The sequence below is a fragment of the Cyprinodon tularosa genome, unplaced genomic scaffold, assembly GCF_016077235.1.
Source record: "Cyprinodon tularosa strain WSP-4 unplaced genomic scaffold, ASM1607723v1 ctg1374, whole genome shotgun sequence".
NCBI lineage: Eukaryota > Metazoa > Chordata > Actinopteri > Cyprinodontiformes > Cyprinodontidae > Cyprinodon > Cyprinodon tularosa.
Window position 1 is genome coordinate 124,231 of NW_024038194.1, and position 15,824 is coordinate 140,054.

At 41.0% G+C, this 15,824-nt stretch overlaps 1 protein-coding gene across 2 annotated transcripts in view; it reads left to right on the plus strand.

The window, feature by feature from the left end:
* LOC119778722 overlaps positions 1 to 15,824 on the plus strand; it is a 31,860-nt gene that overhangs the window by 1,325 nt on the left and 14,711 nt on the right. The window contains exons 3-5 of one of the 2 annotated variants that reach the window (XM_038278070.1): positions 4 to 48; positions 4,572 to 4,649; positions 5,451 to 5,498. In XM_038278070.1, coding sequence (XP_038133998.1) covers positions 4 to 48; positions 4,572 to 4,649; positions 5,451 to 5,498 — 171 coding nt within the window. The remainder of the gene's footprint in view (positions 1 to 3; positions 49 to 4,571; positions 4,650 to 5,450; positions 5,499 to 15,824) is intronic. The other variant, XM_038278072.1, reaches the window with a different exon arrangement.

Below are 15,824 nucleotides of genomic sequence, written 5' to 3' on the forward strand. Positions count from 1 at the left end.
CAGTATACCTGACATGGAGAACAAGTCCAAGACACAGCAAAGCGAGCAGTAAGACATTCATGATGCTATTTTGATGGAAATGACTTAAAGGAGAAGTTCACTTTTTAACAATTTAAGCCCATTTTCTGTAGTGTCCAGGATGAAATCGAATGATCGACACCAAAATTTTGACAATTGGTCCTGTCTCTGCTTTTTGGCTCATGCAGAATCCACCCCTGGCTGCTTTAGAATGGCTTGCATAGAGCATGTCAGATAATGTCCTTAAGACAACCTTAAACGTTCTTTTTTTAAAATATGCTACTCACCGGGTCGTCAGCGCTGTTCAATGACGTTCCAAAAAAAGTTTCGTAAAGAAAAAACGTTCCTGTAGTGTTTTATTTAGCATTTTGTAAATCCCATTGAGTTCTGTTGGAATAGTCAATATTCCGCTGCCACCGGAAACGGAAATGGGGCCTGTTTACACAGTTGTAGTCTTTTCGCTTCACTCTGTGTACTCCGACGTCGAGAATCAAGAATCCACCTTTCGTATTCCATTTTCAGAGTTTTTTAAAGTGTTTAACAGAGACGTTAGCACCTCGACGTCGGAGTACACAGAGTGAAGCGAAAAGACTACAACTGTGTAAACAGGCCCCATTTCCGTTTCCGGTAGCAGGGGAATATTGACTATTCCAACAGAAGGAACGTTTTTTCTTTACAAAACTTTTTTTGGAACGTCATTGAACAGCGCTGACGACCCGGTGAGTAGCATATTTTAAAAAAAGAACGTTTAAGGTTGTTTTAAGGACATTATCGGACATGCACAATGGAAGCCATTCTGAAGCAGCCAGGGGGGGATTCTGCATGAGCCAAAAAGCAGAGACAGGACCAATTGTCAAAATTTTGGTGTCGATCATTCGATTTCATCCTGGACACTACAGAAAATGGGCTTAAAGTGTTAAAAAGTGAACTTCTCCTTTAACTTAATGAATAAGCTATTAGTGACCTTAAGCTCTTTTTAATTTCGTTAATAAGATTAAACCATTTGTGTATGGTAAAGTTGAGAAAAACAATAGCAAAATAACTGAACTACATGCAACAGTGTCAAAGACACGAATGATGAGGAGAATCAAGGAGAACAGTATTCTTCATTGTTCATGATGAAGAATTTCATTTTCTCAAACAATATAATCATTAACAACAGGAGTTTTACATAACAGCACTCCGTAAAAGTTTAAAAACAATCCACAGGACTTGGTTTCCAAGGTTTAGAGACGTTTCGCTTCCCCTCCAGGAAGCTTTCTCATTTCAAATGTTTGAGGATGTTTGAAACATTTGAATTGAGAAAGCTTCCTGGAGGGGAAGCGAAATGTCTTCTTTGAAAACCAAGTCCTGTGGATTGTTTTAAAACTTTTACGGAATGACTATAACCTGGATGACTGAGAATCTTCATCAACATACATAACAGCACAGATTTCTGGTGGCATAAGCTTGGGCAACTCTGGTAAAGTGGTCTGCAACAACCATGATATACTCAAAGCCTCCCTTGCTAGGTTCTAAATGCAGGAAATCAATAGACACAAGTTCTAGGGGTGAGCTGGTGGTATTGCTTACCATTGGCGCTCTGATGTGGGAGAACGGTTTGTTCTGCTTGAAACAGGGACACTTCCTTGTCACATAAGCTTCAACATCCTGTTTCACATAGTGCCATTAAATCCGGTCTCTAACGAGGTCCAGGACTCTTTGCATACCCATATGACCCATGTCACATGGGTATGGAAAGGAGGTGTTAGGTGTTTAAGGACCAAAGTTCAGTACTGGGAGGGCAGGACAAGTTGACTACTTTGACTGGTTTCCTTGTACAGCAGACCATCCTTCAGCTTTAGTCTCCCCCACTCATGCAGTAGTTTCCTCACCAGGCCACATACTCCTCTTCTCATGCCACTGGTCAGTTTGTTGGGGTTCTCTTTCAGTCTGATGACTTGAATGATGACAGGATCATCTTGCTGAGATTTCATAAGTTCGGCATGGCTTATGGCAGGGAGCAATCCTGGTGATTGAGATGCTGGGCTTTGTGAGAGGTTCAGAATATCCACATAAGCAACGTCTTGTTGCTTTGCCGCCCCGCTGCCCTCCCACATTGCCAGAATGTCTCTTAACAGCTCTTCTGTGCAGGAGTCGACATAGTTGTTGATGTCCACTGGCAACCTTGACAGCGAGTGTTCTGGACCCATAGGCAATTACTCTGAGACTCCCTCCCTACCGTTGGTACAGCACAGCACCGAGTCCTTTTTCTGGTGCATCTGTGTGTAAGACAAAAGGGGATTGAAAGCCAGGATAGGCAAGAACTGGTGGGTTTGACAGGACATGGATGAGCTGGTCCAAGGCCCTTTGATCTTCCTCCCTCCACTGGACAAGAGTCGTGGATGAAAGCTGTGCTCCTTTCCCCTTGTTTGTTCTGGGTGGTAGTGTACCACTGGCAGGGCATTTTGTTTGCAAAAGCTCATACCAGTGTTAATTTCGTCAATCAGGATGATGACGAAAAATATTCTGTCAACTCCCCTTTTTCCTGTGACAATGAAGAGACGGTGATGCACAAAAATTGTTTCCAGAAAATAAAAATTTGACAAAAATAAAAAATTATTCTCATTAACAAGACTAAGACCAGATGAAATTTACAAGCCATGGATGAATGGACATTAAGAAATGTAATGTTTATAACTAATTTGTAATTGTTAATATAACTGTTTCTTGAGCTTCATAGAAGATTACGGGTTGTTGCCCTGCTTGTCTGCTACTACTGACTGAGCGGCGCTCAGTCAGTAGTAGCAGAGGGCTTTATACTGGTCACTAGTTAACCGTGGTTAGCTCAACAGTGTTGGGATCTGGAGCTGTACCACCTGTCTCCAGCAGAGTTCGCTGTGGATCCTCCTGAGCTGAGCCTTCGACACACCTGAAGCCCATCTCATCATCAGGAGGATCCTCCACCATATAAGCAGCCCTCAGACCTCGCATCAACGCCGCAGTGTTTATCCAGTTTGGAAACCTGTTTTTGTCCTGTAAGCTCTGGATGAGCTTAACCTGTTGAGCCTGCCCTCTGAGCCAAACCTGAAGACCCTTCTCTGGATTCCCATGCTGCTCTGGACTAAGAGCTGGAAAACCAAGGTCTGTCCAAACGTTAAATGCAAGACGCTGAAGCTGAAACTGAACTCTGCTGAATCAAACAGTCTCTGGACCCAACAGTGCCTCTCTCAAAGCCAAACCCGGATTCTTCAAGGTAGACCTCAGAAGAAAACAATTCCACATTCATCTGATACGTGGCTAACTGAACTGTCTCCCTTACAGTATCCTGTGAACCAGTTACCCAGACGTCAACCAGAACCTGACTCTTTACATATGCCATTGTCAATAAACTCATTTAAACCTTTTCCCTGTTTCCCGTGGTGTTCTGCATCTCTGAACCAATCATGACAAACAGTCATTGCATGGGGCTCGGATGCTGGTGTATGGTTTGTTGGAGGAGCTGGGTGATAAAAACGGCTGCATGAATGGAGCCATTTCATTGACAAGCTAAGGACAAAACCGGAGGAAGGACGCTACTAAAGAATCTTCGGCTTCAAAATGGCAGGGAAGAACGCAGCAAATCTCAAGCGACCCTATAAGCAGTTAAAAAAATTTTGATAATTTATTGCTAAATCATTGTTAACAACTGAACAACCTAAGAGGGCACAATTGCCAAAGTAAATGTTGATACGCTACAAAGCATCTGGGATAATCTATGGACAAATGAGACAAAGAATGAGCGGTTTTGTCAAGGACCATCAGTTCTATGTTTGTAGAACAGACTGTCTTGAAACTACTAAGAATCCAATAAAATCTCCAGACTATCACAAAAGAGAAATGTGCTGCAGTGTCAGAAAGCTTGGTCTCAGTCACTGGTCATGGGTCTTCAAAAGGATAATAGGTTAAAACACAGAGCTAGAAACAGCCAAGAATGGCTGAAAGGAAAACATTGGATGATTTCGTTAGTTTATGTTTTTAATAATTTTGTTGAAGCCTGGCTGAAAACAATGTCTGACTTTCCTTTGTTCATTTGTTATTCATCATTACCTTTATCAGATTAAAGTTATTTCTGTGACCATTGTGGGGTTTTCCTTCATTGACCAAGGTGTATCAACTATTTTGTCTGTGTGTATAATTTTAATACAAGTTCTCAATGAGTACCATTTTTAATTGATAGAAAATGATTAAAACATGCTTTCTGGCTGGAAAACTGGCTTCTACAAGTTGAGTACTTGGTGCTCTTTTGTACATTTAAAATCGCACCCATGAAACTTTGACCAATCAGACAAGTTTCACAAACTAAGGGGGCAAAATGTTTGACATGCAAGTCACTGCTAGAAGGGTTGAACAACATGAGGCTGAAAACAAAATTAGATAGTTGTGACAGCGACGATAAGATTAAGATATTTAAGCATATCAGTACAACAATGCAGGACATGAATCTATGGATTGACAAAAAAAATCTAAATGTAAGCTTTTACTACTTGATATTTAGTTCTATCAATCTGATTTAAAACTTGTTTTATATTCAGTAAAACACCTACGAAAGAATCTGGTGGTGGATCCAGCTCCCAGCGATGTGAACAACATAACCGTGAACACGAACAAAGGTTAGTTTTCAGAAAAACAATGATTTAAATATTGGTCTTAATTACAAGTGGATATTATCTGTGTACTTTTACTTTGGTAACTTTCTGACCTAAAAGCACATCTATGCATAGCTTTACTGCACCATACGTATACTTACTGTCACTATTACTTCAGTACAATTTCTATGAGGTATTTATTTTCCTTTTATATGAATTAGCCTCAGAAGCTTTCTATTGTAATGTTATTGGTTTTCTAAATGTTTTAATGCTGTAAAATACGTTATAGATATCTTGTCTGCCTGATTATGTATTGTGCTTTTATACATAAAATTAAAGGTGTAGTGGAAGATTTTCTATTTTCTTGTGGATCATCTCCATCATTGGTCCTCCTAACTGTCAATCATTCTGCTGATATTTTTACATCAGGCCATCCAACATGCTCATCCCCCGTTAGCTATCTTTTTCTGTGAACTTTCAGGCGTATATGTGTGGTGAGCTACGGTGTCAGACCGTCATTGAAGCCCACCTTAGTCATTGCAATTCTTTGAAAATAGACAAGGGAAAAGTGTCTAATAAGGGACACTTTTTCTTCGGGCCTTCCACTGATGCCTCGGTTTCACATTACCGTTAGTAATGGGCTTGTGCATGTTCTCGGACTTATTTATTAGGCCTTCCCTCTTGGGAGCGGATACAGGGTTGTGCATGTTCACAAGTGGAGATGGTGCACAGATAACAAATTCGCGAAAATCCTCCACGACACCTTTAAGAATGGTAACAGTTAGTACTTCAGAAGCATTTCTCTATTCTTTTTCTTTGACACAGATTAAAACAGATGGAAAAGTTTTACAAGAAAAGACTTCAGGAGCAAGTGTGAGTATTATTAATGTTTATGAAAATATAGAAATAGTTAAATAGTAATTATTAAATGCCACAAATAATGAAAAACTTGTTGGTCCACTTATAAACACCTTGATTTTCAGATTTTCAAATGTGCAAAGAGGACAGCTAAATGCTTTGGGATTCCCAGAGCTACATGGTAGCCCAACAGATTTGCTTTCACAAACTGACCATTATGGTTGTTGCCATGAGGTTCTGCTTTGTATTTATTTCTGAAACTCTATTTAAAATTATTTAGGAAATAAAATTTTGTACAACAAACACAGAGAACGAAAGGGAAGTGGGAAAAGGGAGATAGGATAAGAATTAATGATGAGCATACACTGTATGATTTTTTTTGCCCTTTCCAGGCCTATTCTCCAGTCGTGCAAAAATGGAGCATCTTGCGTTGTGTATACACGGAGTAACGAGGGCTGATCAGCCCCTTATGACCATCTCCCAATCAGGAATCGCAAGGAAAATCAAGCATTCTAGAGGGGTTTGTGAGCAAATCCTGCTGTTGAAGCAGAGCTACGAGCCTATTTACCAGAACCTTATGCAATTGAATGTGCAAACAAGGGAGATCTTCCTCTTCTTCCTTCCAGATTGCAGATTCCGACCTGCACCATCTCTTGGTGCTGACTGACGTGGTTTCTGGTCATGCAGAGTGAACAAGTAGATCGCATCAGAGCGTTGGGCCATGCAGTGTGAGAACAAACACTGTGAGCTGTGAACTTTTAAACTATGCAGTTTCATTCTACAGTTTGAGCTGTAGCTGAGTTCAACACTTGAAAATATTGTACAGTCTATGCCCAGCCTAAGGGGACACTGAAAGAGATAGATACAGGAAAGAACACATGAAAAGTGAGAAAACAAAATGACAACAAAGAAGTAATAATAAACAATTCAGAAGATGTACAGTGGCTCCTAGAAGTCTACTTCTGCGCCTGCATCAGACAGAGGGAGAGAACAAAACAACAGCACAAAGAAGAAAATAGACAAACTAAGTAAACATCTAAATAGCTTCAAGAGCAATGGCTATCCATTATGGTGTGTTCAGACCAGCCCAGTGTCCATGGCAAGTGCAGTGGATTCACATAGAATTCCTATACAAACCATGCGGGGAAGGGTGGTGAAGTGTCCAGCCGTGAATCCCCTACGGCAGGGGTCTTCAACGTTTTCCAGGCCAAGAACCCCCAAACTGATGATGAGATGGAGAGGGGACCCCCAAATATATAAATTGTATGAAAAATGTGTTATATCAAACTGCTCCTATAGTCCCTCTATTACATATGGAGTAATGTAACTAAAGTAATCCCTCCCTGGGATTATTAAAGTATTTCTGATTCTGATTCCTGGTTGATGGGACAGGTGTTGTGAATGAAACGGTGCCCAGCTTGAAAGAGCTCCTGTGTGTCGCTGAATGTGTGCATTGATGATGATGAGTGAAAGACATCTTCTGCCTCCATTAATCTGTTTACTACAGTCTGTTCAATTCATGTTAATATGGATTTAAAGACATTTCAATTAGTGGAAAAAATTGCAGGGGGAATATAAAAAAAGGTCAAATCAATCTAAACTTTCGCGACCCCCATGCAGTACCTCTGCGGACCCCCTAGGGTTCATGGACCCCCTGTTGAAGACCTCTGCCCTATGGTGAAAGCGTTCACTTCTCCACCCTCACCCAGTGCTACTAGATAGAGCTGAGGTGTCAAACAGCCGCACCGCATGGAGGGAGAGGAGCGGCGATCACTGACGTTGAGAAATCTGAACTTTTCTATGAAATCACAACCCAGTGTCAAATCTGACTGGTTGGAGGAATAGCTTTTTTGCTTAACATTGAATACAGAGAAATAATCTTAATAAAGGTAGAAATAAGGAATGCTCTGTAGATGTCTTTAGGTGGCTTTAAAAAAAAAGGCTTTTTGATTTAGTCGTCAGCAATGTCGAACAATGCTGTGTACTAACTTTTTTTCTTTTTAAAATAAAGTGACAACAAATTTATTCCTGGTCACCTTGCCATGCACCCTGAGATCAGTGGGTCCAAAGCAGAGCGTCTGGGAGGCTGGTGATTAACTAAATATTAAAAAATCATTCCAGCCACTAAATAAGGTCAACACTGTTATAATCAGGAATGACATGTGATACAATAACTTAATATTAGGAAATGAGTGCGTCAATAACGTCTGCTGGAATGGTGATAGTCATTAGCCAAAATTTAGAAATTATTCTATCTCCAAAACCAAATCACCCCAAAACAATAGTTTTACCTGCAGAAATTAAGTAGCACTGAAAAAGTTGACTGGATCTTTGGAATCAATTCAGAGCTTAATGGGGGGATAAAAAAATAATCTTTAATATCTCTGAAACAACAGCAGTACATCCTTAAAAAACATTAATTATTTTTCAAAATGACCATTTAAAATGCACAAACCTGCACTAAAAAAGGGATGACAGTTCAATCTATTTGCTGAGTTTTTTTTACATCAGAGGGGTGCCATCTTCATGCGGCTGAAGTTCCTCCTCCTCTATGATGTGGTTCAGGATGTAAACACTCTGTATCTGAAATGCAGAGCGGTGAAGCACCTGGTGAACTACCTGCTGAGTTGGAGGAAATCACCGCGACCACCGTGTTCAATATGAACGCACCATTAGATACTGTCAGTATATGTGTGTGGAAAATCGAAACATATTATGGGGATTATACAATATTAGTCAGGGTGTTATATATCTGTACTGCAGCTTAGTAGTTAGTACTAGTGTGCATTTGTGAACACCTGGAACCAAACTCCTGTGGTAGGTATGCATGGGCATGCTAGTGAATGAAGGATTTAGTTAGGAAAGGTCAGGATGTGTTGAGGAGAACAGGTTTCTTGCTTCTGGTCTCACAGTTCACAGAAACAAACTCAACTGCCATAAGTCATCTTATCACCGCCATTATCAGTAACCGTCTAGAAACTTGTCATGTACCCTTAGCACCCAAAAACTGCTCCTATATGACCCATACTGAAAAAATAAATCCTCACTAAGTCTTGAAATCCTGGTAAACTACCATCCCATCTCTAACTTCCCATTCCTCACTAAGCTTCTGGAAAAACATGGCAGCACACCTTCAGCATCACCTACAGTCAAATTAAATTTCTGATTTTTGCATAGCTTGCAGCAGAGAAAGTCCTGGTCAGGGTCACTAATGACCTGATCGTGGCTTCTTCATCCTCAGATGGTTCCATTTCTTAGTGACAGATAGAGATGATTATGTGACCCTGGGGGTGGAAAAAATCTATAGCTCGTGTAACCTGTAGGGTCCCTCAGGGGTAGATCCTTGGTCTGAACCTTTTTACTATCTACATACTCCCCCTGGGTCACATTGTCAGCAAGCATATGTTGTGCAAAATAATATCCTGCAGATAATGAATAAATGATTAACTAGAACTGGACTTATAGTTAATTATTTAACTTATTGAAAATCGGAGGTGAAATCAGTTTAGGGTTCTTAGTTGAATAATTGCAGCTTTAATTGACTTACTTATCAGGGTTCATGCCTTTCACCTCTGGATGGTTCCTGGACCGGCTGTTAAAATCCAGGTATCCACACCAATCTAGTGACCCAGGCTAGGTTATCAGCAGAGCTATTAATAATCAATAAAGAACCTTATCTCTGTTTATTTACACTATTACCAAAAAAGGGTGGATCTGGCCTGAGTGATAAATCACTTGTTTATGAATCACAAAAAACTACAAGTTAAATAATGATGTCTTTGTTCTAATAATTCAGGATTACAGAAATCTAACATCTATGCAAACACTACACACTACTAGAAAATAAACACGAGGTAGATTAAATTACTAGTTTAAAGAAAACAAAAATAATAATAAAAAAGAATAAAACCCTAAGAGTCCATTTAACTGGCTTCTGAGGTTGTCCAAAATATGCCAGATGTTAATACATTTACTAATGTCCGTTGGAATAGCAGCAGGTATGATGATGACAGAGCAATTAAAACAACGTAAATAAACTGAGGAGAAGCACGGTCCGGTTTCAGCCACACGCGGGTTGTCTCCATCAAAAGATCCATTCTCTGGAAAGTTTCAGTCAGTTTGATGCTACAGCAGAGGGAGTGATGGGCGAGGAAGATTTAATTACGGAGACTATCAAAGTAGAGGTGTTCCCCTGCCGATAGGCCATGGTGTCCTTTTCAAGGTCCTAACAAAAAAAAGGGGAAAACTCCACTTAGCGCTCAGCTCTGGAGATCCCCATCTCATCAGTCCAGCAGACGGCGCTATGCACGATGGACACTGCGATCCATGACTTTTGACGCAGGAAAAACGAAAGCTACTTCCAGTTAGCTTTCTGTTAGAATTTCACTTGAAAGGGGTCTCTCCTTACAGGCGTGGTAACCCAGGAAAAAGAGAAAGATTTAACTGGCGCTCTGAGTTTTAAACCATGAGTGATGTAGGGGCATTTCCTGTTCAAGTATCAGCCCCCTCAATCAGCTGATTGGTCCATGTATGAGCTGGCCGCCCCTTTGACCGGAAGCTCCAGAACTTTTCAGAGCATCTTTTGTTCTCTTTAGGTATAAAGGAAGGGGGATGGTTTATAATGGTTCATCCAATTGATTTGGGCTCCATTATGGCAATATATCCCAAAACATAGAATTTCTTACCATTGCTATGCTAAGCTCCACCTATACTCAGCTCTACCTCAGCACAGGCCCAATCTCTGCAGCTCCACCCCCAGCCCTCACAGCCTGTCCGGAGGAGATAAAGTCACATTATCAGCAATGTTTTACAGCTTTATAGCGGAAAAACTGAAGCCTTTCTTATTGGCACTCCACATTAACTCAAGGCAAGGCATGGCAAGTTTATTTTTATAGCACAATTCAGTACAAGGATATTTCAAAGTAGGGCTGGGCAATATGGTGAAAATTCTAATATCACAATATATTTGGGCTTTATCGTGAAACGCAATATATATCACCATATGTTTGAATTATGTTCAAAAAGAATAGATCGCACACAATTGCAGTGATATACTCATTCAAATTTTTGGTTTCAAATTTTAACTTTTTATTTTAACCAGCTCAAAGCTTTTCACATATAATCCTGCCATATTCTGTCTATTAGACCTTTAACAAGATCCCGGCAACCAAACAGAAACAAAGCAAAACCACACAATAAAAAATAAAAGGAAAATGAAAAAGGCTCTTTTGTACATAATTGAAAAAATGCCGAATGAAAAAAGAAATTTATCTCAAATCACAAAAACAAAAGTGGAAATACTGTCCAGAAATTAGAGCATTATCAGAGCATCTTCAAACTATTAGCATTGATTTTTAATTGATCTAGGAATTTTAAAGAAGCACAAAAACTAGTCAAATTGAGAACATGACCAAGTTTAGAAACACCTGAAAAACCTCTGAATAAGATCACATTACATCACAGCTATTAGAGCATCTAAACAACATTGAAACAGCATCATAAACAGCGTCTGTGGTTTCCCTCCATCTCTTCCTGTTTCTCTCATATGGGATCGATTTTTCAAAGTCGAGGCCAACGCCATCGGCTTCACAGCTAACTGATTGAATGTTTTAATTGGTGAGTGGGGAGATGCTGACATCTCTAACATTCCTCATTCTGCAGCCGATTACTATTTAGGTATTCAAATACATCTGTACCGCTGCCTTTTGGAGCGATGGTTTTTGGTCTTAGCACCTTTTGTTCGATGTTTTCGGCATGAACTGAACACTGCCATATTCTGCTCAGCTGAAACACCTGCTGTCGCCATATTTCCTTTGCCGGGCACACAACACAGAAATTCATCTTGTTTCGAGGTGGGGTTTATGATGCATTCAAAGTTTCTGGGGAAATAAACCTCTCAGTAAAATAGATGCAGATGGCTTAATATCGTCATGTGAATTTGTACTCGATGGTTGCTATAGAGTCATTTTAACTATTGTGCGCTGGGGAAACTCAAGACACATCAAATATATTCGTATATCACCCACCCCTATTTCAAATTGCTTTAAATAAATTAAACATTAACATAGAAGGAAAAATAAAAGCAGAATGAAATAAAATAAAGATAAAAGCACCGTAAAAGCAGGTAGTTAAGCAAATTAAGCAGTTGGATTACAAACTTATAATCAGTGATGGGACTAACGGCGTTGAAGGTAACAGCGTTACTAACGCTGTTACCTTGTTTTAGTAACGAGTAATCTAACTAATTACTTTGACTGTAACTATAACGCAGTTACCATTGCAGACACCCCATTACTGCGCGTTACTCAGGTCGCACAATTAACCTTTTTTCATGATAGGACTCGTGCGCAGCTGCGTGAAGCTGACACCCCACCCACGTCATGGTTAGTGCAAAGTTAGTGCAGATTTGTGCAGAAACAAATATTGTTTGTGCTACTTTTGTTTAAGAGATATTAAAGATTATTTTTTAGGTCATCCAGAGGTGCGCGCCTTGTCATGAGAGAGGGTAGGATGAGAATGGCTGATGTATAGAGAGATTCCGTCTGTCAGTTGGGTAGGTGGGTGTTTCTGCTGGTGGGTGTTAACGTACAGCACACACAGAGAGATGGAGAGTGAGGAGGACTCCAGCAGCAAAACAGCATTTTCCAGATGGAAATACAGGTGTTACATCGAGCCGCGTTTCCCCATCACATACGGTTTCCTCTGCATCTCCGCACAGCGCAGGCGGCACGAGTCACCGCGCAAGCGACAGGAAACGCACATGCTAGCTAAAGGCGCGCAACAGTCGCCCTGTGCTCGCGCCACAGGAGAACTATGGAGAGCGTGAACGATCAAATGAAAGGGAGAAATCTGGATGGATGGATGGATGGATGGATGGATGGATGGATGGATGGATGGATGATGGATGGATGGATGGGTGATGGATGGATGGATGGATGGATGGATGGGTGGATGGATGGATGGATGATGGATGGATGGATGGATGGATGGATGGATGGATGGATGGATGGATGGATGGATGGATGGATGGATGATGGATGGATGGATGGATGGGTGATGGATGGATGGATGGATGGATGGATGGGTGCATGGATGGATGGATGGATGGATGATGGATGGATGGATGGATGATGGATGGATGGATGGATGATGGATGGATGGATGGATGGATGGATGGATGATGGATGGATGGATGGATGGATGGATGGATGATGGATGGATGGATGGATGGATGGATGGATGGATGGATGGATGGATGGGTGATGGATGGATGGATGGATGGATGGATGGGTGGATGGATGGATGGATGGATGGATGATGGATGGATGGATGGATGGATCGATGGATGGGTGATGGATGGATGGATGGATGGATGGGTGGATGGATGGATGGATGGATGATGGATGGATGGATGGATGGATGGATGTTGCAGTATCTATAACAACCCAAATACACAGGATTTCAGAATTAGACATCCCCAGTTATTAATTTCATTCACTCACCAGATCTGAACGCCCTGTTAAAAAACTTCCCATGGCGTTCCCCCCCGATGTCATTTGCTTTGAGTTGCAATAAATGCTAAACTCTCTGCAGGTTCTTGTCTTTGTCGTCCGCTCTATTCAGCTGGCTTTGAAACACACAGCGAGAAGGTGGGGGCCGGGTGGTGAGGGTTACGGGGGCGAGAAACGCAAAAGTAATGCAATAGTTACTTTTACTAGTAACTAGTTACTTTTATTGTGGAGTAACTCAGTTAGTAACTCAGTTACCTTTTGGGAGAAGTAACTAGTAACTATAACTAATTACTAAGTAACGTGCCCAACACTGCTTATAATGGTCCCTCAGTAAACTCCATGAGTCAAAGGCAGCTCCAAACTAATGGGTCTTTAACTCCGACTTCAAAGATCTCAGGCTTTCAGCTCTTTTCCAGTCTGCTGGGAGTTTGTTCCAGATCCATGGAGTATAGATGCTGCTTCTACATGTTTGGTTCCAGTTCTGGGTGAACACAGTAGGCTGAAAATAGACCTGAGTGGTCTGGGAGGTAGATCCACTGACAGCAGATCTGTTATGGATTGAGGTAAATATTCTCGCTCCTTTTGGAAAATATTTCTCCTTCTTTTACCAACCTGGGCAGAAAATTTTACCCCCACCTATCATTTCTAAGATTGTATCCAACAACTGTCTTTTTTCCTTTGAGAAGTACAGTCATGGCCAAAACTATTGAGAATGACACAAATATTCTATTTTCACGTGATCTACTGCCCTCTGGTTTTCATGTGTGCATGTCAGATGCTGTCATCACATCCAGAAATACAATTGCATCATATTCTGAGTAACCAAAGCTTTTAATGACAGTTAGAATGAGTTAATGCAGCAAGTCAATATTTGCAGTGTTGACCCCTCTTCTTCAGGACCTCTGCATTTCTCCCTGGCTGCTCTCAATTAACTTCTGGACCAAATCCTGACTGATAGCGTCCATTCTGCTCAACCAATGCTTGCATTTTGTCAGAATTCCTAGGTTTTCATTGTCCGCCCGTCTCTTGATGATTGACCACAAGTTTTCAATGGGATTAAGATCAGGGTAGTTTCCAGGCCATGGACCCAACATCTCTCTGTTTTGTTCCCTGAGCCAGTTAGATATCACCTTTGCTTTATGGCCAGGTGCTCCATCATGCTGGAAAAGGCATTGTTCATCACCAAACTGCTCTGGGACGGTTGGGAGAAGTTGCTCTCGGTGGACATTCTGGTTCCATTCATTCTCCTGTTGCACAGATGTGGAATGCCCTCCCAGCCTACCATAGAGCTCCCCAATCTGTGGAAACTTTTAAAAACCATTGATAACATTAACAAAAGCTTTCCACTAATGTTTATCAGGTTCTTAATTTGTTTAATTGTAGTCCCATTGCATGTGTTCCATTCATTTTTTTATTTGACACTTTGTTTGCTTTTATTGTAGAATGTAAATATCTGGCTGGCTTGCCAAATATAGAAGCAGTTGTACTGCGTTATGTAGTCCTGTGTCTGACCTTATGCTCACAACACAGAGAATGCAGCATGTAGACAGGGTGTCTACATGCTGGAAGTCACGTACGAATCTTGGCAGGGTTCTTACTGGCTGACTCGCACGCAATCAGGTCATAAGCTAAGAGATTTCCAGGAAGAGCGTCCAGTCATGCATGTGCATCCACACAGTGCGATGTGGAAACTATAAATGCCGCCTAGAATGGACTGAAGTTTGGGGGGGATAACTGAAATGTGACGATGCAATGCTGAATGTATGAAGTGTTTAAGACAGCTGTATGAATTCGGTTTTGTAATTAAATGTGTCCCCCCTCCGGCTGATAAAATTGTGTGAATTGTGGCCTTCTTTCCGTCATAAGGGAATTCCACCAATGAGCTTCCATATTATCTGTTCTAACTTTTCCTTTGTAGCACTGAGAGATCTGTTTTTATGTATAACTTATGATAGAAAACTAAAATTTGGAGAGAGAAATAGAGGTCTGACATAATCATTATTGCATGTTAAAATATATGGTAAAAATGGTAAATGGTTTGTACTTATATAGCCCTTTTTTAAGTCGGGAGATTTTTTCTTAGTTTTCTGCAAAAGGACCACAGGTCTGATTTAAACCCCGGTCGACCTCCATACATGGGCCGTGCGCGGTAACCTCTGCTCCACCAAAGAACACCTATCAAGCCAGGAAACATGAGCAAAGCGCTTTGCTCTACATTCCCTCACACACTGATGGTGGTCAGCTATATTGTAGCCACATCTGCACTGTGGCTCACTGACAGAAGAATTTCAAGTGACCATGTAACTGTCATGGTCTTGGTTCTATTATGCTTTACTTTGCTCCATGTTTTCTAGTTTTATTGGTTTAATTCCTATTTTGTTGTATTTTCTGGATATATTTTAGTTCTCAGGTTTTTCTTTGTTGTCTTCTGTTGCCCTCTTGTGTGTGTTCATTTTCCCTTGGCTCCCTCGTTGTCTCCTCTCACACCTGCTCCTTATCCGCTAATTAACCTGCCTTTGTGTCAGTCAGCTACATATACTCTCCCTCTGCTGTCACTCATTGTTGGTTCCTTGTCATTGCTGGTTTCTCAATGCTGTTTTCTTCCTACCTTGTCTCTCCCTGGCTCCTTGTGTTTGGTTTCCCCTGATGTTTCCATGATTCTAATTTTGTCATGATGGGTTAACAGAGAGGCCCAAGATGCAGCACACTGACGACTCAGAGGGAAAGTTTAACAAGTTTATTGTTTGCACAAGCATGAAGTAAATGAACAGTTGACTGGTTCTGGTCTGGGACAGGTTCACCGGAGTCTATGAGAGAGACAGTTCTGTTA